We start from the raw sequence: 26,475 nt of genomic DNA, 5'->3' as shown, positions 1-26,475 counted from the left end.
GTTGCAAGTATTAAAGAGGAAAGATCTGATGTGTATACTTGATGTCAGAGGAAATTATTGCACGTGTGTGAGATATTAGATGGGGTGTTCTAGAGTGTATTAATGCACAGAAACAACATTTTACTGCTAACAATAGTGTATTTCCATAACAGAGCAGTGTTTTTGTGATCACAAAATGTCAAATGGCTATTATGATTGAAAGACATTTGTGTACTTTCTAGGGTTTCTAATAATTATGGAAAGATCCATGTGTACATTTCTCTTGCATTCCTTAGCAGGAATCTATATTTAAAGGATTTGGAATAGAGGCATCTGACACCTTATTAAAGGAAAAAGTTCTCTACTGGCCACCTGGAGCTATTCAACATTTTGCAGTCTTACCCACCTAGTGATACCAGGAGTGCTGGAACTAGAGGTACTGGGGGTGCGCCAGCACCCTGTGGCTTGAAGTTGTTTCCATCATATGCAGGGTTTACAGTTTTGTTCAATGACTTTCAGCTCATTTGTAGTGAGGAGGTTGAATAAATCGCCCCCCTCCCCCAGTATAACCTTTTAGACTCCTTGTCCTTAGGCGTAGATTTATACCTCCCCTGCTGTTCACACTCATTTGCTGCTGTCACAACCAAGGAATTGAGCAGTGGATGTGAGAGGAAAAAATTAGAAACTCTGCATGGGGACATAACATCTCTTGTGAGTATGTTTAGCTGTGGGTGTTCTAGACTCTAGGGTATTCCACAGAGATTTTGCAAGCTCCAGTATTGCTTCATTTATGGCAGGGGAAAGAGACTCTTGGAGGCTGAGGATTGAAGAATGTCCACTAACTTATGGGTGTTCTCCAGAACAAATTCAGCTTGAATACCCATTAACAATGCCATTTGTCTCAGGAGGCCATGATATGATTTAGAATCCTCCAGTACTGGAAATGAAGACTGAGGCACCACAGCAGCATCTGGTGAAGAGGAAGAAGGGGGAAGTGGAACCTCTTTGGGGAATATATCTGACCTCATCAAGGGTACAGGTTGCATGAGGTCAGAGGAAGGCCCTCCCCCACAGGTGGCGCAGGCACAACCAGAAGAACAGGTGATCTGACTCTGGAATGAGCAGACAATGGGGACCTCAGAGACTAAGGAGCCTCCCAGGGATTTCAAGGAAGTTGTTGTGGGTAGAGGTGCAGCGCTGGTGACCAGCAGGAGCTGAGTCAGGAATCTTTGTCCCTACTGTGGGAGCAGTACCCATCCTGGTAGCAATGGTTGATCTCCAGGTGGCCTCAACTAGCTCCAAAAACAGTACCAGGAAGGTGAAGGGAGAGGGAGACATCTTTGCACTGTATCCTGAAGATTCTTCCAAGTAGTTTGGTGGTAGAAGAGGAGCCACACCAGGTGGAATTAACAAATGGCCTGAATCATCCACAGTCCAACACGTGCTCATCAGCACCACTATGGAACAGTTGAAGGCATCAGACTTGCTTACAGTACTGAAGTGGGTATCAGTGCTGAAGATGAAGTTGATACCAGACCCGCAGATGTGGTCTGCGCTGGAATTGTCGTCAGTACTGAAGTTAGTATCTGCACCGGCAGTCCCCTCATTACTGAACAGGAAGCCAACTGAAACCCAGGGCCTTGAGTATGAGGTGGTGTAGATGATGGTGTCGACACTGGTAAGTCAGTCGTCAGTGGTACAGGGCCATCAGTGACATCGAAGACAAGGTCACCACAGTCCAATGCTCTTGAATGAATGGAACAGAAAGCCTTGACTAGTCCACTGCTGCCTGGTATATCGATAGTGTGGAGACTGTTGTTGCCAACATCACTGTCATCGGTACTGGACTCAACAGATGCCCCTAGGGCTTAACCAGAGTCAACACTACGGAGTCTTATTGATCATGCCTTGGTACCAGCGAGTGGGTTAATGGCCTGGTTCTGTCCTGCATACACGAAGACTCAATGCTAATCTGCACCCTCCTAGACATGGAGGAGGAATCTCTCCACGCTCTGGGGCAGTCCAGTCTGGTTTATGGGTTATCTCTTCTTTGGGGGACCATAGGAAGGGGAATGATTTCTCTTCCTCTTAGGCGAAGAATCTTAATGTAGATGTGCACCCCAGTCCATACTGGCTGAGGTATTCTCTGGAGGGTCTGATGATATGCAGAGGTCCCCGACACCAACGCAGGCCACATGGCCTGTTCCATAAGGTGCTACTTAAACACAAGTCCCTTGCCACCTGTGTTCTCTTCATAAAGAGCTTGCAAATAGAGCACCTTTCCTTAGTGTGTCCTTTCACTAAGGCATGATAAACATTGAGTGGTGGTGGGGGGTCACTAGTTGGTATAGCAACCCCACACAATGGACAATGTTTGAAACCCGGAAAAGGCATTACCCTGGCCTACGCTCTAATAACTACACTACATCAAACTAACACTTAAAGTACTACTAAGCGAACTTTTTAAAGGAAAAATACCACAGAAACACTGTGATAATGAACATGAGGTGGACACCACGCTGTACGCTCCGACTCAAGCCACAAGTGTTGAGAAGGAACTGAGTGGGGGATTTGGAACTGAGCACCTCCCCGATGGTCACTGCTAAGCAAACTTCTCTAGCTTCAGTGCACTGGATGTGCGCACCCCTGAATGGAATACATGTCTGCAACTATGTGAAGAGGAATGCATCAGTAAATGCACTCCCTCACCTTGTATACACTAGACAAATTAGTACCTGGATTATAACAGCTATCACCAAGCAGTGCTGTATTGAAGTAGCAATAGGGCAAATGCTGGTGTAGACAGAACTCCCGGCTCTGAGCAGATTTTCATGATACTGCAGTAATAATGCCCAAGTCCTGTCTACACTAATAGGTTAATATTACTGCAGCTGCACTGTTGTTGGCTCATGCTATGTTGAAGGTATTAATTTGTCTAACGCAAATGCAGCCTCTTAGGGCTTTGTTGTTGTATGCTGGCCTAAGATAGAAACCTGTAAGAAGTTAGGGCAGGTATTCTGTCCATTTCACTCCTTTGCTAGCTCTTCAGAACAGATTGTAGCCAGAGGATACACTATGCCTGTACATGTGTATTGATTTTTCTGTTGCTGGGGCTCACCCATTGTGGAAGCTGAGACTTCAAGATGGGTAGCAGGTTTAAAACAAATAAAAGGAAGTTCTTCTTCACTCAGCGCACAGTCAACCTGTAGAACTCCTTGCCCGAGGAGGTTGTGAAGACTAGGAGTATAACACGGTTTAAAAGAGAACTGGATAAATTCATGGAGGTTAAGTCCATTGATGGCTCTTAGCCAGGATGGGTAAGGAATGGTGTCCCTAGCCTCTGTTTGTCAGAGGGTGGAGATGGATGACAGGAGAGAGATCACTAGATCATTACCTGTTATGTTCACTCCCTCTGGGGCACCTGGCATTGGCCACTGTCGGTAGACAGGATCCTGGGCTGGGTGGACCATTGGTCTGACCCAGTATGGCCATTCTTATGTTCTTAAGAGTGATAGAATCCATAACGTGAAGTACTTTCTCTCTTCCTTTATGGTGTCTTCTTTACTACGGGAATGAACTCTTCAAAACACCGAGTGTCACTTTCACCGGGTGAGGCAGTGTGTCACCTTATTCTTATCACCCTTCATGCTGTCCTCTCAACTTCCTCTTTGGTGTTTGGTTTGAGATATGACTTCTGTGGTGAGAAAGATAAATCCTTTAAATTCCCTACAGTTTTCTTCTGCATTGTTGAACCTCTCCTTTCCAGCACCAAGGAGTAGGATGACGTGGTGCTTCTGGCCAATAGCTTTGTGAGAAATAAAAAGAATATTCTGATTATATCACGTGAAACTTTTTAGCAGAGAATAAAGTTACCATTGAGTGAATGTTGTACATATTCAGTGCCTGCCCAGGTATTCATACCAATATGTAATTTGAGTTTCAAATGCTTACAATATTTAACTAATTCATCATATATATGTGAAATGGGTTTTTTTATTTGCAGCAAAGGGCTATAGATGCTCACCATTGTAGGAGTAATAGCAGTATTGCAATAACACCTAAACTGCCCAACTGAGGATGTGGACCCATTGTGTTAAGCATTGTGCGAACATATAATAAGAGAGAGGCCCTGCCCCAAAGAGCTTACAGTCTAAATAGACATGAAGGGGATGGTGCAGACCAATATGAAGTGACTTTTCCAAGGTCATGCAGCAGGTCAGTATCAGAATCAGGAATAGAAGCCAGGTCTCCTGATGTCCAGTCCCATGTCCTATCCACTAGACCCGCACCGCAAAAGAGAGCATCCGGTCCTTTTTGAGCTGTGTTGACATTGTGATGATCTTCTTAAAATCATTCACTTGAAAACTAATCTCCCTGTGATGAAATGTGCATCCGTGTATATTTTGGTGTGAGAACACAGAGCAAAATCAACATACTTAAATTCTGAATTATATAATAACAACTGATCAGTCCCTCCCTTCTACATTATATAATAAAAGAAGCTTGCTCGATGGAAGTGATGGCAAGCAAATTTAGAAAGTATGAATGGAAATAGTTATTTGCACACCGTGCAATCAGGGTGAGGAATTAACTGCCACAAGAGGTCATAGAGTCAAAGACGGTTGCTAGATTTTAAAAAGGGCTGAGTAACTGACCTATCATGAAGATTGGTCAGTTGATTGTATGATTGTAAACCATAAAGTAAGGATAATTGAGGCTCACACTCTAGGCCATTCGCTGATGGTTTCCAGGAGGAGGGAAGAAATACCCTACCAGCCACATTACACTGAGAAAATTGTCTTCAACGGGTTTGAACAGACATAACCAAAGGAAAATTTGGCCATACAACTGGAGTTTAGTAGTAGTTCTGTTGATGAATCTCAAGCCAAAATAGAATCCAGCACACTCTCCCATAGTTGTACTAGCTTTGCAGTGCCAGCAGGAATTAAAAGTAGTAAAAACATATTTTTTTCCCCACAAAATAAAGACATGTTTTGGAATAGACAGACAGCCGATATGCTGTATAAGGAAGTGCCATTTTTACGTACACTTTTCAGAGTAGGTCTCCATTATATGATGACATAGCAATAACAAGTTTTTGTTGATTCTGCTGCTTTCTGAGTAATGCTTTTTTGTTGTTTTTCCTTTGTTTTCTAGGGTATGTTGGTTATCATCATTGCATCACTTCTTTGGGGCAGTTTTGGCAGTCAGTGTTTGAGTTTCAAAGAATTCTCTTCTAAATCTCAGAATAAAAAACAAAACAAAACCCAACAAACCTTGAATTTAGCAATCAGTATTCTGCAATGCAGACGCCAGGCACTTACATTTGTATTGCCTCTCTGGTGGCAATGAAAGGTTGTCACCCAGAATGATTGGAACTGCCAACAGAGTGGGATAATGGGACAACCAATTGCATACTAAAATGTTTTAAAACTCTGAGTAGAATGGCTGGCAATAGCAGCACTAGAAATTCACTCTTTTAAATAAAATGCACATACACCATATATGTGTGTGTTATGGAGGAACTGGTAGTGTTTCTATACTTAACGTTGAGTTTTGCATGTAAGCAGTTAGTGTGTGGGTTTGTATATAATGATATATCGTGATGATGTTGCTCTAACCCTTGTTAATAAGGGGTATATCTTACAGTGAAAAAATGCTTGTAGGATCCTGAGTGCTAGTCTACCCCTTGCAATGCACAGTGCATCTTTTAGTTTTTGGAAGCCCTAGATATTTTCTAGTCCTTAGCACATCCTTATTTCCTGGCCACTTTGGTACATGTAGTTTAACTTGATTTTTATGAAATATTAATTATGTTAGTCTTCTATGAATGATGAATTACCACTGTTTACTCTGTATCGATGGGTAGTCACCAGGCACATACGTGACACAGGTCTGGTAAATTTGAGGTTCATCCCAAAATCAAACCACCGAACAACCATGTCTCCACTGTACCTTTGCATTATAGGACCTGCCTATGCTAGGCAATTTTTTGAAAAATGTATCTGGTGCAAAAGCAGTTCAGCTTCACCTGTGTGTTAGCTACAGAGCAGTCTGGCTGCACACACAGTGTCCTCTAACCCTTCTCAAAGCAGGTGCCTAAAAGTGTGTTTGGTGGCCAGTCTACACTAGGGCTCCCAATAGCGCTAATGCCAGTAGCTCTGCAGAGCTTCTTGTTCCTTTCAAAGTATTGCTCTCACCATGTTTTCCCTCTGTACTAAGACTGTGATACATTAGGTCTAGCTAACCCCTAGTTTGAGGGTGTATGGACAAAACTCCAAACCATCTATTTGTTTCATTTAAAGCTGTGTGACCCCCAAATATTGCCTGCTGGTTGAAGGGTGGGCAGCTGCCCATTACTCTGATGGCCTACACAAGTCTAGGTGCTGGTAGGGAAAATTCCAGTTTAGGAGTGTACATGTGGACGAACATATTGCTCCTTCTCCCTGTCAGGAGGGGAGTAGGGATTTAAACCTGCCAACTGCATGCATTGAGCAGAGGTGGATTGTGGACAGCTGGTAGTCTGGGACTTGGTAAAGATGTGGACAGGGCCTCCCTCTGTGTTCTCCATTAGGGAGACAGCCAGGGGACCCCTAAATTCTTTTCCTGCTTGAGAGGGTTGAGAACCTACCTAGAGTGTGTTGAGGAGAGCAAAGTGGGGGGAGAGCAAGGAAAGTAGTAGAACTGAGGAGTTCAGGAACAGTGAGGAGTGCACGCAGCTCATATTGAGAACAGTGTAAGAATGGGAGTCGGGCATGGGAGGTCATTTGGAGTCACAAGGCCTGTTGTGTGGATTTCAGAGCTGTTGATCTTGGGGGCCAGCCAGACTTGCAGGATCTGCGTGGCATAAACTCTACCCCCTTTTCACAGAACTATTGGAAGGAAAGAAAAGGGATCTTGTCCTGGAAGCTATGTGGCCATCTGACCCATTGTTGTTTAATGTTGGATCAAATGTCAACAACTGGTAACAATAAGAGCAGCTAAAACATTTCATCCCGGTGTTGTTTCCCCAGTTAGTTCAGCGTTTTGGTACATCTGAAATGAAGCAGCTAGAAAAACAGAATGAAAAATAATGGATATAGCTACTTGGGGTGGGGTGGTTTGTTTGTTTTGTTAGGTGGAAAAAAGACTTTTCAGGAAATCTCACCAATGGGCCAGGTTTGTGTTAAAAAAAAAAATCTGTATTTTTGTCTCTTTGCTTTTGAACTGTAGAATATCTCAGGTGATCTCTAGCACTGTGCAATAAGGGGAAGGGTTGAACAAGCATCAGACCTGCTGATGTGCCTTGTACTGCATGCCAGGCATTAATCTCTCTCAATTTCCCTATTCAACAGCTCCCATCAGAATTGTCAGTGCAGTGTGAATTCTACAGTGAGCCTCTTTCCAGTTGCAAAGTTGGTATTTCAAGGAAGGGAGGAATGTGAGTTTTTGTCCTTCAGAAGCAGGACACTGGCCAGTCTGTGTCTAGACAGGGGAGGATGTGACCTAAAGAAACATAGTGGCTTCTTTTAACGTAAATGGATTTATGATATAGCCTTCCTACTAGTCCAGGGACGTTTGCCTTTATCTAATCTCTCCCTGGAAGATATTTTTTTTGGTAGTTCGAAAATGTTTCTTCTGTGCACTTTTTAGGATTTTTTTCAGTCATACCCAAGTACTTACGATTAAAACCTTAATGTTTAATAAGCTGTCTATTGTTAGAGAAAGAGAGCGAGCAGTGGCAATTTGTGATTGGGCTGGCAGCTCAGTGGATTAATACAAATATAAAATTGGATTTAAATCCCCAAATGATAATCTTTAAATATGTGTAGGCATTGTAGCTCTGCAATTCTCCTGGGGAATCAGCTTCTTCTCTGCTTCAAAAACTGCATTTAAAACATAACTGAAACTTCTGTACAACCTTACCTGTTGGCGTGGTTTCTTTGGGACAGCTTTTGTACTGGTGCTTGGATTCCTCCTGGGCGTGTCTGTTTATTCAGACCTTCACCCCATGAGGTCTCTCTTCATGTTAGTGTTGACCCCAGATCAATTTTATGGAGACCAAGAGGAGTTGTAGGGTGGAGATGAGCAACTCTCCTACCTGAACAGAGAACTTGCTGACACTTTAAAATAAACAAACATTGCTGCATGGAGATATTAAAGGTGAATGCAAAGATAAAATAATAATTGAGTCAAGCCTAGAAATGTGTGCCCCCAATAACCTCGTTCAGCATGAAGATGAATTTTAACTTGCCTTTTAAAAACTATTCACCCCACCCTGCTCTGTAAGATCCTCTGGCACTTTCTGATTCACTTAAACATTCCAGCATTGCAATATTCTCTGATATCAATAATACCAGCCCTATCTACCCATAGTGTTGATGTGGTCACAACATACTGCATTCTGAGATGCTATCGAGTGAACCAGAAAGCCACAATATTTTACAGGAGGAGATCAATTAATATTTTTAAAAGACAATTAACCACTATGCAGAGTGCCTCTGATAGCTAAGTTACTGGGGAATTGTGCACATATTTATGGGGATTATCTCTATTTTCAGTTTAACTTTTCAGTTCGCCATTAATGTGCTCTTAAACACGTAGGGAAACTTTAATTTTAAGGGAGATCTCACTGAATGAAATAACCTTGCACCATCAGCAATTACAATGAGAATATCATGCAGTATTCTAGTTTGCATACAGCAATAGCTCTTCTTGTAAACATGGCGATGGGGCATTCAGCTAGTCAATAATAGATCACGTTGACCAAATGTTCTTAGGTGCTCTGTAACAGCATTTATGTTCCTGGTGATCAACTTTTTTAGCCTACAGGACACCTGTGCTCCATGTATGTCTGTGACCTGGTGACACATTGCCTGATGGGACACTAGATGGGGAGGGCTCTGAGTTACTATAGAGAATTCTTGACCAGGTATTTACCTGATGGGTCTTGCCAACATTCTCAGGGTCTAACTTGATCACCATATGTAGGGTCGGGGAAGTAATTTTCCCCTGGGTCAGATTGGCCGAGACCCTGGGGGGTTTTCACCTTCTTCCGACGCATGGGGCCTGAGTCAGTTGCAGGTTTAAACTAGTGAAAATGATGAATTCTCTGTAACTTGAAGTATTTAAACCATGAGGACTTCAGTAACTCAGCAAAGGTTATGGTCTATTACAGACTGGGTGGGTGAGGTTCTGTGGCCTGCGGTGTAAGAGGTCAGAGTATAGAATCATAGAATATCAGGGTTGGAAGAGACCTCAGGAGGTCATCTAGTCCAATCCCCTGCTCAAAGCAGGACAAACACCAACTAAATCATCCCAGCCAAGGCTTTGTCAAGCTGGGCCTTAAAAACCTCTAAGGATGGAGATTCCAGCACCTCCCTAGGTAACCCATTCCAATGCTTCACCGCCCTCCTCGTGAAATAGTGTTTTCTAGTATCCAGTCTAGACCTCCCCCACTGCAACTTGAGACTATTGCTCCTTGTTCTGTCATCTACCACCACTGAGAACAGTCGAGCTCCATCCTCTTTGGAACCCCACTTCAGGTAGTTGAAGGCTGCTATCAAATCTCCCCTCACTCTTCTCTTCTGCGGACTAAATAACCCCAGTTCCCTCAGCCTCTCCTCATAAGTAGATGATCACATGGTCCCTACTGACCTTAAACTCTGAGTCTGTGGTGCACTGAATTTTTTTTAAATGTCTTGGAGCCCAGAATTTTTCCCCTCACACTTAACTTACACACAAGTCCGTCCATTGTTCCCAGGGTCACATTCCATTGGCCATGAATGCTGTGTCTGGCTGGGGAAGTATTAAAGGTTTGTAGAAACTAAGAGGAGGAAACATCTTGTTCCCCTCACTCTTTGGTAACCATTTCCATATCTCTGGATCTAAACAGCCATGAGCTTGAGCTGTCTAGGAAGAGGAGTAACCGGGGATTTCACTCTCAGGTTAGAGAGGGGGCAGGAGAGCTGTGGGAACAGGATGAAAGCAGAGTGCAGGGAAGAACAAATGAGCAATATTGTAGTGCAGAGTCTTTAAATCCTAGACATTGTTTGAGACTGCTTGCCTTTCTCCAGACATTGCCTGTCACATTCTGCAGTTGCTGCTGCAGGCAAGTTGTGTGTCTGCCCATTGTGAGATGCTGGCTGTGTCTAAGGGATAAGTTGCCATGGGCTGCAGTTCTAGAAAACCAGGGCACCTTCCAGAGCACATCACTACCCTTGACGTTGTGTGGATCTAAATAATAGATGTTTGGATACCACAGTGCTGAGCACTGTGCGGATTGGGGGAGCGTGTCTGTGTCAAACCTGAGAGAACCCACCATCTCTGAATTTACTGAAAGCTTAAAAAAAATGGTGTGGGGCGGGGGGAGGGGAAAGAGCAGTGTTGAGAATTGGGTTTCTCTTTCCCTCCTTTCCAAGTTAACCCTCTCACATTTCCATCCCCCTGATTACACCCTTGCCTTCCATCATCCATTTTCTGGTCTGTCTATCCTGACTGCAACCTTCCCTCATGCACCCACCCCATCTCACTCTCCATTTTCACTCTTCTGCACAGATCTGCCCCAGGTGTCAAATCTTTCTGTTTTCCCTCTCCATTCCCTCTCTCACTGTGCTATCCTCATCGACCACTTCCTTTACTCACCCAGTCATTATGCCATTTCCCTTCACAGCTGCCCCCTTTCTTCTCTTCACATCACAACGTACTCTTATCTGTCTCATCCACACTTCCCCGTGTCAGTCTACTTCCCTGCCCACTATGCCATCCTTTTTATCCACTTTATCTTTCCTCCTTTATCCAATTCCTCACTTCCCTTTCCCTTCTTGAGAGTGGGAGAGAGAAAAAGAGTATGGGACTAGCACAGGACAAGGGACCTAGGGATTTCTGAGTTGTCATTGTAGCTCTGACACAGAGTCCTTCTCAGGCCTTAGTTCAATAGTTAATCACTGCCTCAGTTTTCCCCACCTGTAAAGTGGGAATATACTTATTTACTGACCTGCGTACTGCACAGGTGTGTTCTGAAGATGAATTGTTTGTAAAGCTCTTTGAAGACTGTTCTGACTTCATACGACAAAATCTGAAAAACTACACAGGCACAGTTGGGTCCCAAATAACTTCTTACTAGATAAATGCAAACATACAAGGCCTAGCTACCATCCATACTGCTGCTCTGGTGGGGTTTTGGCAGCTTCCAAAATGTAGAACATGGTGCCAGCCACTAGAGGATTCACAAACTATTGAACAGAATACTACCTTTTTCCTACAGACCACAAAGAGGAAACGTGCTCTCTAATTGCTAAGTATTATCCTCCCTACTTCTCTCCATTTGCCTTCACCCTGTCTTTGCATTCTCATCTGTATCTTCCATTCCTGTGATTCTTTCCTTTTTCTTCCTTTCTTCACTGTGTGTGATAGATAGATTCAAAGCAACAGGATTTGTGGACAAACTGGAATTCTTTGTCATCCATACCAGGCAAGTGCATTTGACCGTTATATTTCTGAAAAAAGTAAATGTATGTATGTAGATTCAATCTGCCTGTGAGAAGAGAGACTGATTTGTACATAGCTTTAAATAAATGCCAGTTTTCCAGGTGAGAATGGTTCTGTATCCAAGTGAGCACTTATCTAAAATTACGTTTCAGAGATGAAGGGAGTGTTGTATTGAGGTAATGAGCTTTGGAGCACAGCCAGGGAGTTAGTTGCCAAATATGTAACAGGGAAGAGCCTGAACTCAGATGACCTATCCCAAAGTGGGATTTAAAGCCTCAGGGTTTGAGGTAGTACCAATTAGCAAGTTTCCATGACTACAGGCTTTGCTACTATCCTGATATTTCATTTAGGGGAGAGTGAGTGGGATAATGTACAGGATAGCAATTCAGCATATGCACTCTCATCTATTTGTATCTACAAATGTACAATTCCCACATAGACTGGGCTTTACTTGGATGTGGGCCCAAGTTTCCCAAAGTCTGAGCCCGAGTTTCCCAAAGTCTGATCTATCACAAGGTTTCGGTTTGATGCTCTTTCTCTCTCTCAACACCCCAAAGCAGCATAATTCAGCTGTTCACATGGAGGCTAACAGCCTTTCCTACCTATGGCTGCTGTGGAAAATTTCAGTGTTTCTCTTTCTAGCCTGGCTGTTTGCTTTCAGTGTGTCCAGATGTTGCAGTTGTCCTCATAATTCAAAGAGCTGTGTGTCCACAACTCCCCCCCACACATGTTCAAACGTTGTTGACCCATAGTGAGTGCTCTCTTTACTTGGCTAGTGCCAACCTGACTTTAAAATTGAATTGGTTGCAAGAGTGGTGGCCATGCGTGGGAAATGGGTGGTTTCTCAAGGGATATAGAGAAGTTCTTTGTGGCTTGTATTATCGTAAACCCACCTGTGCTGCATGCTCATAGTATTAGAGGAGAGTTTTCAAGAAAGCACTGGAAATCTTGACACCACTGAAGAGCTGTTTTCTCCCCCGTCTCTTTTCCTGGAGTACTTGTGGCTACTCTACCTTAACTGAGTCTGGAAATGGGGTTAAATGCCCTGGGGAAAATCAGCGGCTTGACAACTGAAAGCCAGCTAAAAACTGCTTTCCTTGCAGACTCCACCTACCTTGGTAAGTTGAGCTGCCACATTCAAACCCTAGATCAGGGGTGGGCAAACTTTTTGGGCTGAGGGCCACATCTGGGTGGGGAAATTGTATGCAGGGCCTGGGCAGGGGGTGCGGTGTGTGGGAGGGGGTGTGGTGTGCAGGAATGGGTTCAGCGCAAGGGATTGGGGCAGAGGAGGGGTGCAGCGTATATGAGGGGGCTCAGGGCAGGGATGCAGGAGGGGTGCGGCAGAGGGCTCAGGGCAGGGGGTTGGGGTGCAGCAGGGGCTCAGGGCAGGAGGTTGGGGTGCAGGAGGGGTGCGAGTTGCAGGGAGTTGGGGGGCGGGGTGCAGGAGGGATTCAGGCTCCAGCCCGGCACCACCTAGCTAAAGCAGCTCCGGGGTGGCAGCAGCGCACACCAGGGCCAGGGCAGGCTCCCTGCCTGCCTGCCCTGGCCCCACGCTGCGCCGCTCCAGGAAGCGACCGGCACCATGTCCCTGCGCAGCCCCTGGCGGGGGCGGGGGGGGCACAGGACCGCACACGCTGCCCTTGCCACGCCTCCAGGTACCTCCCCCGAAGCTCCCATTGGCCATGGTTCCCCGTTCCTGGCCAATGGGACCTGCGGGGGGCGGTTCCTGGAGGCAAGGGCAACGCATGGAGCCCTCTACCCTCCCACCAGGCCCCGAGGGACGTGGTGGCGGCCGCTTCTGAGAGCGGCGTGGGGTCTGTGGCGCCACGGGGAACAATCCCGCAGGCTGGATCCAAAGCCCTGATGGGCTGGATCCGGCCCACAGGCCGGAGTTTGCCCACCCCTGCCCTAGATCCATCACATCAGGTAAAAACTAGGAACACCCTATTCCACTAACGTCAAAAGTGCACGTATGCATTTGAAATAAGACCTATGGGAACAATTCTGATCTGTGGTGTTTTTCAGATATTCTGTATCACAGGTATTAATTGTCTGAACTATGATTTAACTTCATAGCAAGTTAACTGCATATGTATATGATGCACTTGCCGTGGGTGAGGTTCCTGGCTAATTGGGTAAAGAGACGACCCCTACTTTGTTAGCCTCTGGAGAAAGGTAAACCAAGTCTTGATAATTTCTTCTAGTTAATAATACTTGGTGCATATACAGCAATTCACATGTTCACATCGTGGCTACTGAGGGCACTTGGTGCCTGGAATGTCTGAGCCCTTTGTAATCTAGATGCTTGTCTGTTGTGAAGGCAAGTGTAAACAACATTGGGGCAGGAGGCAGTGTTGAAGCAGCTATGTGCATAAGCACCATAGTCAAGCATATTTTTAGAAAAGCAAGATGAGGTGCACCCGAATAGACTCTCAACAAACCAGTTCCTGAAATCCATTTATTTCAGTGGTAGTCATTAGTATCTCCAGAATGAGTCCTTTTACACCTAAAATTTGTATCACTGCGGTATGGTAAAATAAATACAGAAACAACAATACATTTTAACATTCTCTTTTTTATGTTGTACCTTGTACAAAAACTAATTTTGTATTATATATAATTATATACATAGTTATATTTTTTTGTTGGCTGTCATTGAATAAAGTCACATACTAACAGTTCCATGAGAACATATTGGAAGGTTCATATTGAATAAGGATCTCATTCCTTTAGTCACAAATACAGGAACACCTCTATTTAAACACCTCTGTGTTAACAAAAGAGGTTGTGCATAACCACTTATAGACCAACAATTTCCAAAGAGAGCAGTTTTACCCATGGGTTGACGGAGAAACCGTATTAACTGATAAAGCATTTCCACATTAAAGGAGCATACAGTGTTGGGGATTGATGGCTGTAAGGTAACCTATATAGTTAGCTGGCTTATATTGATTTAGGCATTGGTGGATGTAAGCCTATTAACAGTCTGCCAACTATTGGAGGAAGTGTAAACCAAGCTCTTCTTCCATGAAGACAAAAGTAACATTTTCTACTGAATAGACTAACCGGTGTTGGTTATATGGGGAAGTATTTATATAGTAAGGAGCACGGCCATAGGCAGAAAAGCGATGGTGTAAGAATGGCAAATACATGCAACCATGGGCCAGGTTGTTTTTTTTTAAAAAAAAAAACACCTCTCAAATTGCATTTGCAGTGTAATGTGTAGTTACCTGATTTTTCCATGTCAGCACCACTAGTAAAATCTATGAAACCCAAATCTACTTGCAGTTTGTCAGTCCAAAAATTTTGGGTGCAGTTTTAAAGGCCGGGTTGAGGCCTGTTGGAAAATTTACCCTAATATCATCTCTCAGCACTGGCAGGCCACAGAAATACAAACTATTTATTCTACTTTAAAAATATTGTCAAGTAGGTTTGGATTCCATGGGTTTTACTAATGGTGGTGAGGTATGAAGCAGAGTTTCTCACATCTTGATTTTTCAGATGGCATGCTAGGTATTAGCTTGTTCTAACTTGGTAAATTGAGAGAAAGTAATTGGAAAATCAGTAACAAAAGAATATGGAGGGTTTTGATTTCTAACCATGCACTCTTCTGTCCTTTTCTACACTTGTAAAATATGGATTCCCAAACTGGGTAGTTAAGTAAGTTTTTTTTTGTTTTGTTTTTTGTTTTCCCCTCTTTCCTCCTTTGGAATCTAACTGCTGAGCTCAAGTTTTTAAGCTACCCATAAACTTGAGTTGAGTGTAGTGTTCAGGAAAGATGAAACCTAGTAAAACCTAGTAAACACCTAGTAAAATCTCATTCAGTTGACTTACTGATCTTAAGCCCAAGTGAATTACCCAAATGGGCGGGGGGAGGTCACTATCCATTTGACAAAGACCTTGAGTAGAGATGCTGGCAACGCAAAGATGTCTGGTGGTAAAGGATAGGACAGAAATGACATGGGAATTGTAGAAGGGGGCAGGTTGAGACAATAGTAACATTTCAGTATCATGATGTTTGATGATGGTATGGGCTAAAAGATGTCTATAACAGGACCACTTATAAATTTTTATGCCAATGTGTAATTTAAAATTGGTTAACTAGAATGTCTGGAAGGGAAAGAGAAACTTGACATGACAGGCATTTTGAAACATGGTTAAAAAAACACCCCAAATCAACAGGATACTCTATTGCCTGGGTATAAACAATTAGGGGCAAGAGAAATTAGGCTGCAGAGATGAGGGAATTATGCTGAGTCTTTAAGTTTCTATGGAATTCAATACAATAAAGTTTCTAAAGAATAGAACTAAGGGGACAGTCAGTGAAATGGGAGGGTCACAAGTTTAAAATCCACATGAGGAGGTATTTTAATATGATGCATACTTGATCTGTGAAACTCACTGCCACAAGATATCACTGAAGTTAAAAGCTTCATAAGATTCTGAACAGAATTAGAAGTTGACATGGCTAATGAGATCGTCAAGAGGTATGTCAGATAGGAAGAAGAAAAATTTAAGGGATGTAAACCTTCACACTTCAGGGCACAAACTAGCTACTGAATGATGGAAGAAATGTCCCATGAGGACAGGCTTCTCCATTACAAGCTTAAGAACATAAGAACGGCCATACTGGGTCAGACCAAAGGTCCATCTAGCTCAATATCCTGTCCTCTGACAGTGGCCAATGCCAGGTGCTGCAGAGGGAATGAACAGAACAGGTAATCATCAAGTGATCCATCCAATCACCCATTCCCAGCCCCTGGAAAACAGAAGCTAGGGACACCATCCCTGCCCATCCTGGCCAATAGTCATTGATGGGCCTATCCTCCATGAACTTATCTAGTTCCTTTTTGAACCCTGTGCATTGTGTGGAAAAAATACTTCCTTCTGTTTGTTTTAAACCTGCTGCCTATTAATTTTATTGCGTGACCTCCCTCATTCTTGTGTTATGAGAAAGAGTAAATAACACTTCCTTATTTACTTTTTCCACACCAGTCATGATTTTATAGACCTTGATCATATCCCCCCTTAGCCGTCCCAGTCTTATTAATCTCTCCTCATGTGGAAGCTGTTCCATACCCCTAATCATTTTTGTTGCCCTTTCCTGAACCTTTTCCAATTCCAATATATCTTTTTTGAGATGGGGTGATCACATCTGCCCGCAGTATTCAAGATGTTGGCGTACCATGGATTTATTTAGAGGCAATATGATATTTTCGGTCTTCTTATCTATCCCTTTCTTAATGATTCCCAACATTCTGTTCACGTTTTTGACTGCCGCTGCGCATTGAGTGGATGTTCAGAGAACTATCCACAGTGACTCCAAGATCTCTTTCTTGAGTTGTAACAGCTAATTTAGACCCCATCATTTTATAGGTGTAGTTGGGATTATGTTTTCCAATGTGCATTACTTTGCATTTATCAACATTGAATTTCATCTGCCATTTTGTCGCCCAGTCACCCAGTTTTGTGAGATCCTTTTGTAGCTCTTTGCAGTCTGCTTGGGACTTAACTATCTTGAGTAGTTTTATATCATCTGCAAATTTTGCCACCTGTTTACCCCTTTTTCCAGCTCATTTCTGAATATGTTGAATAGGACTGGTCCCAGAACAGACTCCTGGGGGACACCACTATTTACCTCTCTCCATTCTGAAAACTGACCATTTTATACCCGTTGTTTCCTATCTTTTAACCAGTTACCAATCCATGAGAGGACCTTCAATCTTATCCCATGACTGCTTACTTTGCTTTAAGAGACTTTGGCGAGGGACCTTGTCAAAGGCTTTCTGAAAATCTAAGTACACTATCTCCACGGGATTCCCCCTTGTCCTCATGCTTGTTGAGCCCCTCAAAGAATTCTAGTAGATTGGTGAGGCATGATTTCCCTTTACAAAAACCATGTTGACTCTTCCCCAACAAATTATGTTCATCTATGTGTCTGACAATTTTGTTATTTACTATAGTTTCAACCAGTTTGCCTGGTACTGAAGTCAGGCTTACCGACCTGTAATTGCTGGGATCACCTCTGGCGCCCTTTTTAAAAATTGGCGTGTCATTAGCTATCCTCCTGTCATTTGGTACAGAAGCTGATTTAAATTGTAGGTTACAAACTACAGTTCGCAGTTGTGAAATTTCACATTTGAGTTCCTTCAGGACTCTTGGGTGAATACCATCTGGTCCTGGTGACTTCTTATTGTTTAGTTTATCAATTTGTTCCAAAACCTCCCCTAATGACACCTCAATTTGAGACAGTTCCTCAGACTTGTCACCTAAAAAGAATGGCTCAGATTTGGGAATCTCCCTCACAGCCGTGAAGACCGATGCAAATAATTCATTTAGTTTCTCCACAATGGCCGTGTCGTCCTTGAGTGCTCCATCGTCCACTGGCCCCACTGGTGGTTTAGCAGGTTTCCTGTTCTGATGTACTTAAAAAAAAATGTTGCTATTTCTTATTGAGTCTTTGGCTAGCTGTTCTTCAAATTCTGTTTTGGCCTTCCTAATTATACTTTTACACATCATTTGCCAGAGTTTATGCTCCTTTCTATTTTCCTCAATAGGATTTAACTTCCACTTTTTAAAGAATGCCTTTTTGTCTCTCACTGCTTCTTTGACTTTGTTATTTTGCCACAGTGGCTTTTTTTTTTTTTTTTGGTTCTCTATGTTTTCTAATTTGGGGTTTACAGTTAAGTTGAGCCTCTATTATGGCATCTTTTAAAAGCTTCCATGCAGCTTGCAGAGATTTCACTTTTGGCACTGTACCTTTTAATTTCTGTTCAACTAACTTCCTCAGTTTTGTGTAGTCGCCTTTCTGAAATTAAATGCTACAGTGTTGGGCTGCTGTTTCCCCGCCACAGGAACGTTAAATTTAATTATATTGTGATCACTATTACCAAGTGGTCCAGCTATGTTCACCTCTTGGACCAGATCCTGTGCTCTACTTAGAAATGTCCGATGAGGACAAGCTTCTCCATTATGAGGTTTCTTGCACCTTCCTCTGAAACAGTTTGCTGTGTCCACTCCCTGGCAATGTCTAGACTGCAGATTTCTGCCAGCACAGCTGTGTCAGTTGGGGATTGAGGGTGAAGAGGTGTGATATATGATTGACATGGCTGTGCTGGCAAAAGCGCTTTTACTGGTATAGCTTGTTTTGCGGGGGGCGGGGTTGGAATAAAAATTAAAAGCATTGTTGTCCTTGCTAGGAGTGCTGTATCAGTATAGTATACCAGTATTCCTATATTGGTAAAGCATTCACAGTGCCGACATGGGCTCAGGCAGGATACCCAACTAGATGGACCTCTCTTTTGATTTGCCATGGCAATTCCTATTTTTCATTTTAACATATAGCCAAACATTATCTTTATTGACAGTCTCCTTCTGTCTAAAAAAAAAAAAAGCCCTTGTGTTTCAAAATTGATTATCACAATCATGTTCAACTAAATTTAAAAATCAAGCAGAATAAAACGATTTGTGTATCCATGATTAGTGCGGCTATAAACAAGTACACTGACATGAATCCATTACCTTTTAAAGGGATACTGGTTTGTGACATCTATAAAATAATCTGCTCCTAAACAAAGAAATGGGCATTCACTTTCCTGGAGGAATTGGCAATCTTCTTATACAAAAAATAGGTAGGCTAAAATAGATTAAAATTAAAGACAGGCTATGGGGCGATGAGAAAATGGAAGCATACAATGCAGTTTCTAGTGCATGTGTACATATGTCTGTAAGCATCCACTGTATATATTACAGCATATGTATGTACATTATAAAGAAAACAAGACATTCAGCTGTAAAATTTATTTAATAACTTTTAAAAAATGTATATTTTAAATTTTGTTGTCCTCTATATGGTGCACAAAACTGTATCATTCCTTCTGTTGCAACGACAAAATCCAAGAAACAAATAACTGTCCAATGGGATATTGTACAGATGAGATTCAAACTGAACTCACAATGTAACTCCAAACAGAATTTTTCATGGCAATATCATTACTGTGAACAATCTAATGTACAGTGTATAAAATTCATTAATACTGTTGTGAACGAAAGTACTCCTTTAAAGCTCAGCGATACCACTTTCTCTTATGCCATGTTTATAGAGCAGCTGTTCTATAATCAGGTATGCCTCATGCTGGTAGCCCCCTCCCATCAAGCTGGGACCACTCTCACATTTAGTAATGTTGGAGGGGGTGGGGGGGTTACAACCCCTGAGATATTCAATTGCATGAACTTTAATTTGTTTTTGAGAGGCGTTTTGTGTAGCAACCATATTTACTGATCCCAGATTAATGTGTTTATACAACATCTGTGCAGTTCACTATTATCCATTATTACTAGGTCCAAAGAGAATCAAGAAATACTGTGTCCAGGGTTTTTTGGCAGGTAGATATAGAGCAGAAACGGGAGTGAATTTTATTGAGTCTGTGCTACCGGATGTAGAGTTAAGTAATCCTATTGAATAGGCAATAAAAGATGGCTGCTCTGGACAGCTACAGGAAAATAAAACCTTATTATCAATATATTTAATAATTATGATACAGGATAGCAAAGCTAAAAGTAGGGCAGACAGAAACTTCAAGCCAAATCCTGGTCCCACTAACTTTAATAGGATCAAAGTTGGGCCTTGAACAGTGAAAATCAATCAAAAAGGGCCTGATTCTTTTAACTGGGGACATAGTCTAAACCTTAACTGTGGATTCCCTGGCTTTGGTCCTGTTTTACATTTTAAAAGTCCTCCTTTTTATTACCCCCCCAACCCATAAAATCATCGATTTAGGAGAGGAATTGGAATGACTTCTGTGCTGCTCCGGAGACATAGAGCCTTTTAACACGTGCCTGGTGTGCTATATGATGATTGTAATGAACCAGTCTAAAGTTAAATGTCTACTAAGAAAATGTCTTTTACAAGGTGTGGTGGTTGTTACAGATACACCACCCAACCAGTTCTCTTACTCAGAATATCTCATTTTAAAAAAATCTGAGGTGCTTAAGTGGATTGTAATATGGGGCAATGGTTTGAAGTCAGGTTCTGTTGGTAGTGTCTGTAAGCCTATGTGAAAATAGTCAATAGCATCGAATGCAGACTCCAGTTCAACAATATCTGCACTGGCACCATGCTGGAGACCCAGCTTAGACAAATAACGAAGTCTTGTTGCACTGCTGTTAATGCTTTTCTGGCTTTACACGCCCCCAATTACAAAGAGATGCTCACACTTTATCTCCTAGGAGGCTAAACACCAGAGAGGCAATTTACATTATTGTAAAGCAGCACAAACTGTGCCAAATGATTTAAGCACAATCAGAAGGAGTGATCTAGCCTTCAGTTATTTTACCTTTTCTTCCTGCATTCCTTCAATGGACTTGGCCAAAACCTTGCAGTCTCCACTGCGCTCGGCATGTGAACTAGGGGATTCACATGAGGAATGGGTTGTACTCCCTACCCTTGAGCCCATTTTGTAGAGCCTCTGAGGGAACCTCCAATCCAGCTCTGCCACAGGATGGTGCATTGTTTTAAAAACGATAAGTGGGACTGCTACAAATAGACTCGTCTGTCATTAAAAATGATCATGCAGGCAGCAGTCCCAATGGCTCAGCTGAAATCGATGTCTTGTTAATGCATTCCTCACTCCATTATTCTGCTCCTCAGAGATGGAACCCAGAGCTGTCAGCAGGAATGCCTGTGAGTAGAGCTGTTCTAATGAGCCAGGGCAAGAACTTATGCTAATTGTACAATTCAACTTTGGAGTAGTTAAGGGAGGGTGCGGCAGGAATAGAGGAACACACCAAACAAAAACTGTGCTTTAAGAACAGAATTAGTCTCAGTCCTGCTCACATGTGGAAGAATTTCTGCATCGTGCCAGCTAACTTCACACAAAGACCTGATTTGTGACACATATCCTGGAGCTCTTTATTGGTGCTTGACTTCAAGACCTCATCATCTTGTTTTCTGCATTTGTGAAATGCCCATTAATGTTGATAGATGTCAGTGCCCACTAGAGAGGTGGTAAGGAAGCCTATTCCTCATGTGCGTGAACCACACTACAGCAAGAACCTGCACTAAGCCATTAAGAGTCTGGATACTCTGCTCCAGCTGTAGTAACTGAAGGATGAATACATGTGTTCTTTAGAGAGACAAGGTGGGTGAGGTAAATCTTTTATTGGGCCCACAAAAGATATTACGTCACCCACCTTGGATATTTAGTAGCTTGGAATCAACATGCCTAAACCAAACTACATACCCTTGGCTTTGGAAGTCAGAGGAGGAGAAGGCGAGCAACCGCGATTGCCACTACTCAGGGTTGCTGCAGAGCCGCATGGTGTTGCTTTGGGCAGGTACCATAGCTCTTGCCTGTAGGGACGGTTCTTCTCACTAGGCCCAGTTAGGCCCCCTCCTTCCAACCACAGCAACCCTGTTCATGATGCTGCAGCTCTCTGAAAACTTTGCCAAGCCTGATAACTTATATCACCACCTCAGGATTTGACAGAGTTAAATAGAGGGTTCATTTAAATCACAGTTTTCTTACTTGTTATGTAATGGCAGAAGGGTAAGGGTGGTACAGAACATCTATAAAATACCATAGATTGTTGCAACCTTTCTCTAATGGATACATGTCTTGGCTACCAGGATTGAGATGGAGCATGACCCAGCAGACAGATTTCAGAGTAGCAGCCGTGTTAGTCTGTATTCGCAAAAAGAAAAGGAGTACTAGTGGCACCTTAGAGACTAACCAATTTATTTGAGCATAAGCTTTCGTGAGCTACAGCTCACTTCATCGGATGCATTCCAATGAAGTGAGCTGTAGCTCACGAAAGCTTATGCTCAAATAAATTGGTTAGTTTCTAAGGTGCCACTAGTACTCCTTTTCTTCCAGCAGACAGAGTCACTCAAAGCTGTATGTCTACATTGCACAACACCATAGGCTGTATTGGGCATACCCTCAGTGTAGAAGTTTGCTGGATGAAACGTTTTCTTGCAATTCAATGAAAATTCCCTCAAAGCACAATCCACACATTCTCTTCAATTATGACAATGGGGGAACACACACACAGAAATTTGTTTTCCTGCAATGAGGAGTTGTGACTGATGCTTGTTTTGCAAATTCCAGCGGGGGCAGGTGTTGCTACTGAGCAAGCCTGCACAAGGGGGGAGAAAAAAGCTTGAAAGTTGACTCCAGTTCCCACTGGGAACAATTTTCCATGGATGATGTAAATAAGTAGTTTAGCATTTCTAAGCAGGAAAACATCTCAAGTCTTAAGCTAAGCACTGTGTAACACATGTTTCTTTGACAAGGCAAACCGTATACTATCTGCAGATGATACTGTCCCAGGGTAAATTAATGACATTCAGTGAAGAAACAGCTGACAGCTCTTTAAGTGCTGAAATGAGTGATAGTTGCTGGTAGACTGACTTGAAACAGGAATGGAAAAAATAAAACCACAGGAGAGTGACAGAGAAAGCCTACTCACAAGTTGTTTACAGAAATGAAGATACAGCTGAAAGTAATTACTTGTTTCCCCAGAGGTAATAGTGATAGTGTCTCCTACAAGAAATAATACTCCATTATTTCCCTTTGAGTATTTGTTCACTTGGAATGTGAAATGGGGTAGAAAGCTTCCATCTTCTGAGGGGAGATGCAGGGTTATTTCACCTCCCTTCAGAATGGTAAGTGTCTATGAATATATCATACACGCACACCCTTATTGATTCTGTACCATTGCAAATTAATAAGTGACACAATGTCCACTAAGACTTTTTTCCCTTACCAGACAGATCTCATTACTCAGATCCTGATTAGCTCCTGACTTCAGAGCACATGAGACTAAAAACACTTCTGAAGTTGACCCGCTCCTGGCTGCAAAAATCTTCTTGAGACAGTTTGGAGGCTTGCTGTGACACTAGCTGCATACAAAGACAAATTGTAGTAAAATGACAGTTCCATCAATTTAGCTATTCCATGCCTTCTTTTTTCAATACTGAAGGATATTTAACTTTCCACTCTTCCCCCACCCACCCCCACACCAGCCCATGATATATTCTAGAAGGAAACCTTCCTGGATTCCTGGAGCTCTTTTCAGTGTCTGCAGACTATGCTAGCACGGGTTTGCAGACTAGCTCCTCTTAAGCAGCATCTTCAGTCTTGCCACAGTCCATGCAAAGGGAACTGTTTTCTTCTGTTATGTTAGAGCATTCTTTTTTTTAAAGACAACGCTTCCTCCTCCTGCCTATGCCAATCCGAGTACTGATCTTCCCTTGGCTTTTTTTTTCCCCCATCCCTTTTTTCCTCCCTCAATAAACTAGGGTAATTTACAAAATCTTCAGAGATATAGGATTATACACAGTTTATCTTACATAGAAAAAAGATCAGATGAATGAACATGAAGGAGCTTTCTCCTATGTCCTTTTGAGAAGCATAGAGGCTTGAGATGGTTTCTACGCGCAGTAGGTGTCTGCCTTGACTACCTGGCAATACATGGTCATTGCAAAGGTCAATCCAAGAATCTAAAGAAACAAAACAAAAATTAAATTGACAGACATCAGTATTACAAAAAAAAGTTAGATCCACCTTATTGAGGTTGCAAAGTCAAACACTCAAAAGTTAGGAAATGCCAGAATTAAGGTTACTCATGCAACATGAATTTGTCCCGAAATGCATATGTCTTATGATATAGTCGTTATGTGATCACAGGCTCCTGCTCTGCTTTGCCCCTCTGCTCCCATCTACACCACTCTTGCTCTGTCCATGTCTTCCTGCTGGCACCCATGAATGCAGACAATGGCCCTGCTCTCAGTTTTGGTGCCAGGTATAAGAACAGCCCTTATTTGCTGGGAAATAATGAGGCATCAGTTGCTGAAAGATATTTTACGTTACAATAGCGACCCACCCAGATGGCTGTGGGTCTGTATTTGTCACAGTATCCATCACTATGGGAGAAAATGGTTTTGTCTCAAACTTAAGGATAGTGCCGTTCTTCCCTTTTTCCAAAGCGATGTGATTTCATGAACACATCTATGGAGGGAAGAGTGCTGACGATCATTAGAGTCCATCTCTGCCAAAAAAATAAGCAGGCTCCATCAACAGTGCACCTGCTCCCAATAGGCCTGAGCAAAGCCTTGAGATTAATCAAGCCTTAATCAATAGGCTGTGGTCCTACACTGAGAGATAGGAGAAATAGTTTCTATTCCCAGTTCTGCCACTGACCTACGGTGTGTATCCTCAAGGGGAATTAGGTGCCTAAATACCTCTGAGGATGTGGGGGCTCATCTCTTTTCCTAAGTTTTCCGATATGGAAAATGGCAATCATGATACTCACCCTCATTTGTAAAATATTTAGATAAAAGAACTAAGTGTAGCTGCTGCTATTTCTGCCAAAGCTCAGTTGTAATCACTTCCTCAGGGTTAAATGTTTATCATGTAGCAGTTCTTTATATATATATTGTTTGAAATGATTAGTTTGGCCATTTTAAAATCAATTGGTTAAATGGCAATTCCCTACAAGGACTATTTTTTAAACAGACTTTGAGCAATGATATTGGTAGTTTTATCTGAGCACAGACACAGACATTTTGAGGTTAAATAAATGGCTCTTGATCTCTAACTTCCAGACTTTGCTCTGGCTTTTTATACCATGGATTGGAATTCTGTTGGCTATTAAAGCAGCTGCTTTATTCATGAGAACACTGACCTTTTCCTGACTCAAAGCAAATGAGCGTGTCAGAAAATGTGTGCATGTGGCAGTCTCCAATAGGGTGGGTTAATTTTGTACATTTGTTTATTGAGGCCCGTAGCATGCACCAACTGAGAGGATTCTCCTACAAGACTAGGTACATGGTTGTTTTTGTTTTTTTAAAAGGGGTTACTTGTATATGACTTCCTTTCACAAGTGCACTTCCTTGTACTTCAAAAGCGCTAGCCAAAAAAAGTTGTCAAGCAATTAGGACCTGATCCAAATCCCACAGAAGTCAATGGAGAGAATCTCATTAACTCACAATGAGTTTTAGATCTTTAGTCAATAATTAGGTTCAAACAGCTGGGGGCGGGGGAAGACCCCTGGCAAAAGCTTTTGAGGTTTGAAGTATTTTCTGTGCATTTCATAATTTTCACTACAACCTCCAGTAAACATTTAAAAAATTGTTTCCCTAATGGAAACAAGTCATTACAATTGGTCAGATGTATACAATATGATTTTAAATGCTCTACATATAAACACTGTCTATTGGGGATGGATGATATGATCTTATGAATAGTGTAAGTAATACATCTTTTAAAGACTCCCTAAATGCGGTGTGTGTGCCCAACAGCCACCCTCTAAAGTGTGGTTATAGACCAAATAGGGAGGGTCAAGCTCTGTTTACTACACTATTTCACTGCTCATATCTATTCCCTAAGCATCTTCACTTACCTCTGTTTGAGAAGAAAGTAAGTTTCTCATTATTATAGTTCCCAACTCAAATATGTGCTTTACCAAAGAGGGGCCATAAATCGCAGCGCCAGTCGAAGACTAGGGAGGAGTCAGGGGTATGCGGTTCTGCCTAATGCAGCAACACCGTGAGCCAGTTCTGACTCCAGACTCTCTATTGCTGGAGGCATGCGAAGCATAAAACCACATCTTAATTGAGAGTTGCTGCACAGTTAGTGTAGAGTACTCACACTTCCAACTTGTATGCTGAGGATGAAGGAGATATGAAAGTTACTGCTAGAAAAGAAGGGTATGTTTATGCTGCAGTCAGCCGTATGACTGCAGCGTATAGAGATATACCCAGTCTAGCTTTAATCTAGCTAGCGCGATTACCAAAAGCAGCGAAGCCACAGCAGCACTGACTTTAGGGTGGGCTAGCCAGCCAACGTAAGTACCCATGGTCCTGGGTAGGCTTGGACAGCTCACACTGAAGCCCGTGCTGCTATTGGTACTCCTGCTAGCTGGATTAAAGCCAGACTGGGTATGTCTACATGTGTTGCAGTCATGCCGCTGATTGCAGCATAGGCATACCTAGACATGAGGCATCAGCATGCTGTTCATTTTTAG

At 42.6% G+C, this 26,475-nt stretch overlaps 1 protein-coding gene across 9 annotated transcripts in view; it reads right to left on the bottom strand.

The window, feature by feature from the left end:
* Nucleotides 1–22,301: 22,301 nt before the first annotated feature.
* Nucleotides 22,302–26,475, bottom strand: part of TSPAN4 (tetraspanin 4) — a 652,187-nt gene continuing 648,013 nt past the window's right edge. For all 9 annotated transcript variants that reach the window (XM_074954795.1, XM_074954794.1, XM_074954797.1 and 6 more), the window contains one exon: nt 22,302–23,950. In XM_074954795.1, the coding sequence (XP_074810896.1) occupies nt 23,882–23,950 (69 nt within the window). In that variant the 3' untranslated portion in view covers nt 22,302–23,881. The remainder of the gene's footprint in view (nt 23,951–26,475) is intronic.

The sequence above is a fragment of the Natator depressus genome, chromosome 6 (genome assembly GCF_965152275.1).
Source record: "Natator depressus isolate rNatDep1 chromosome 6, rNatDep2.hap1, whole genome shotgun sequence".
NCBI classification, from domain to species: Eukaryota; Metazoa; Chordata; order Testudines; family Cheloniidae; genus Natator; species Natator depressus.
Note: the sequence above shows the minus strand (reverse complement) of the source record. Positions and strands in the feature narration are given on the sequence as shown.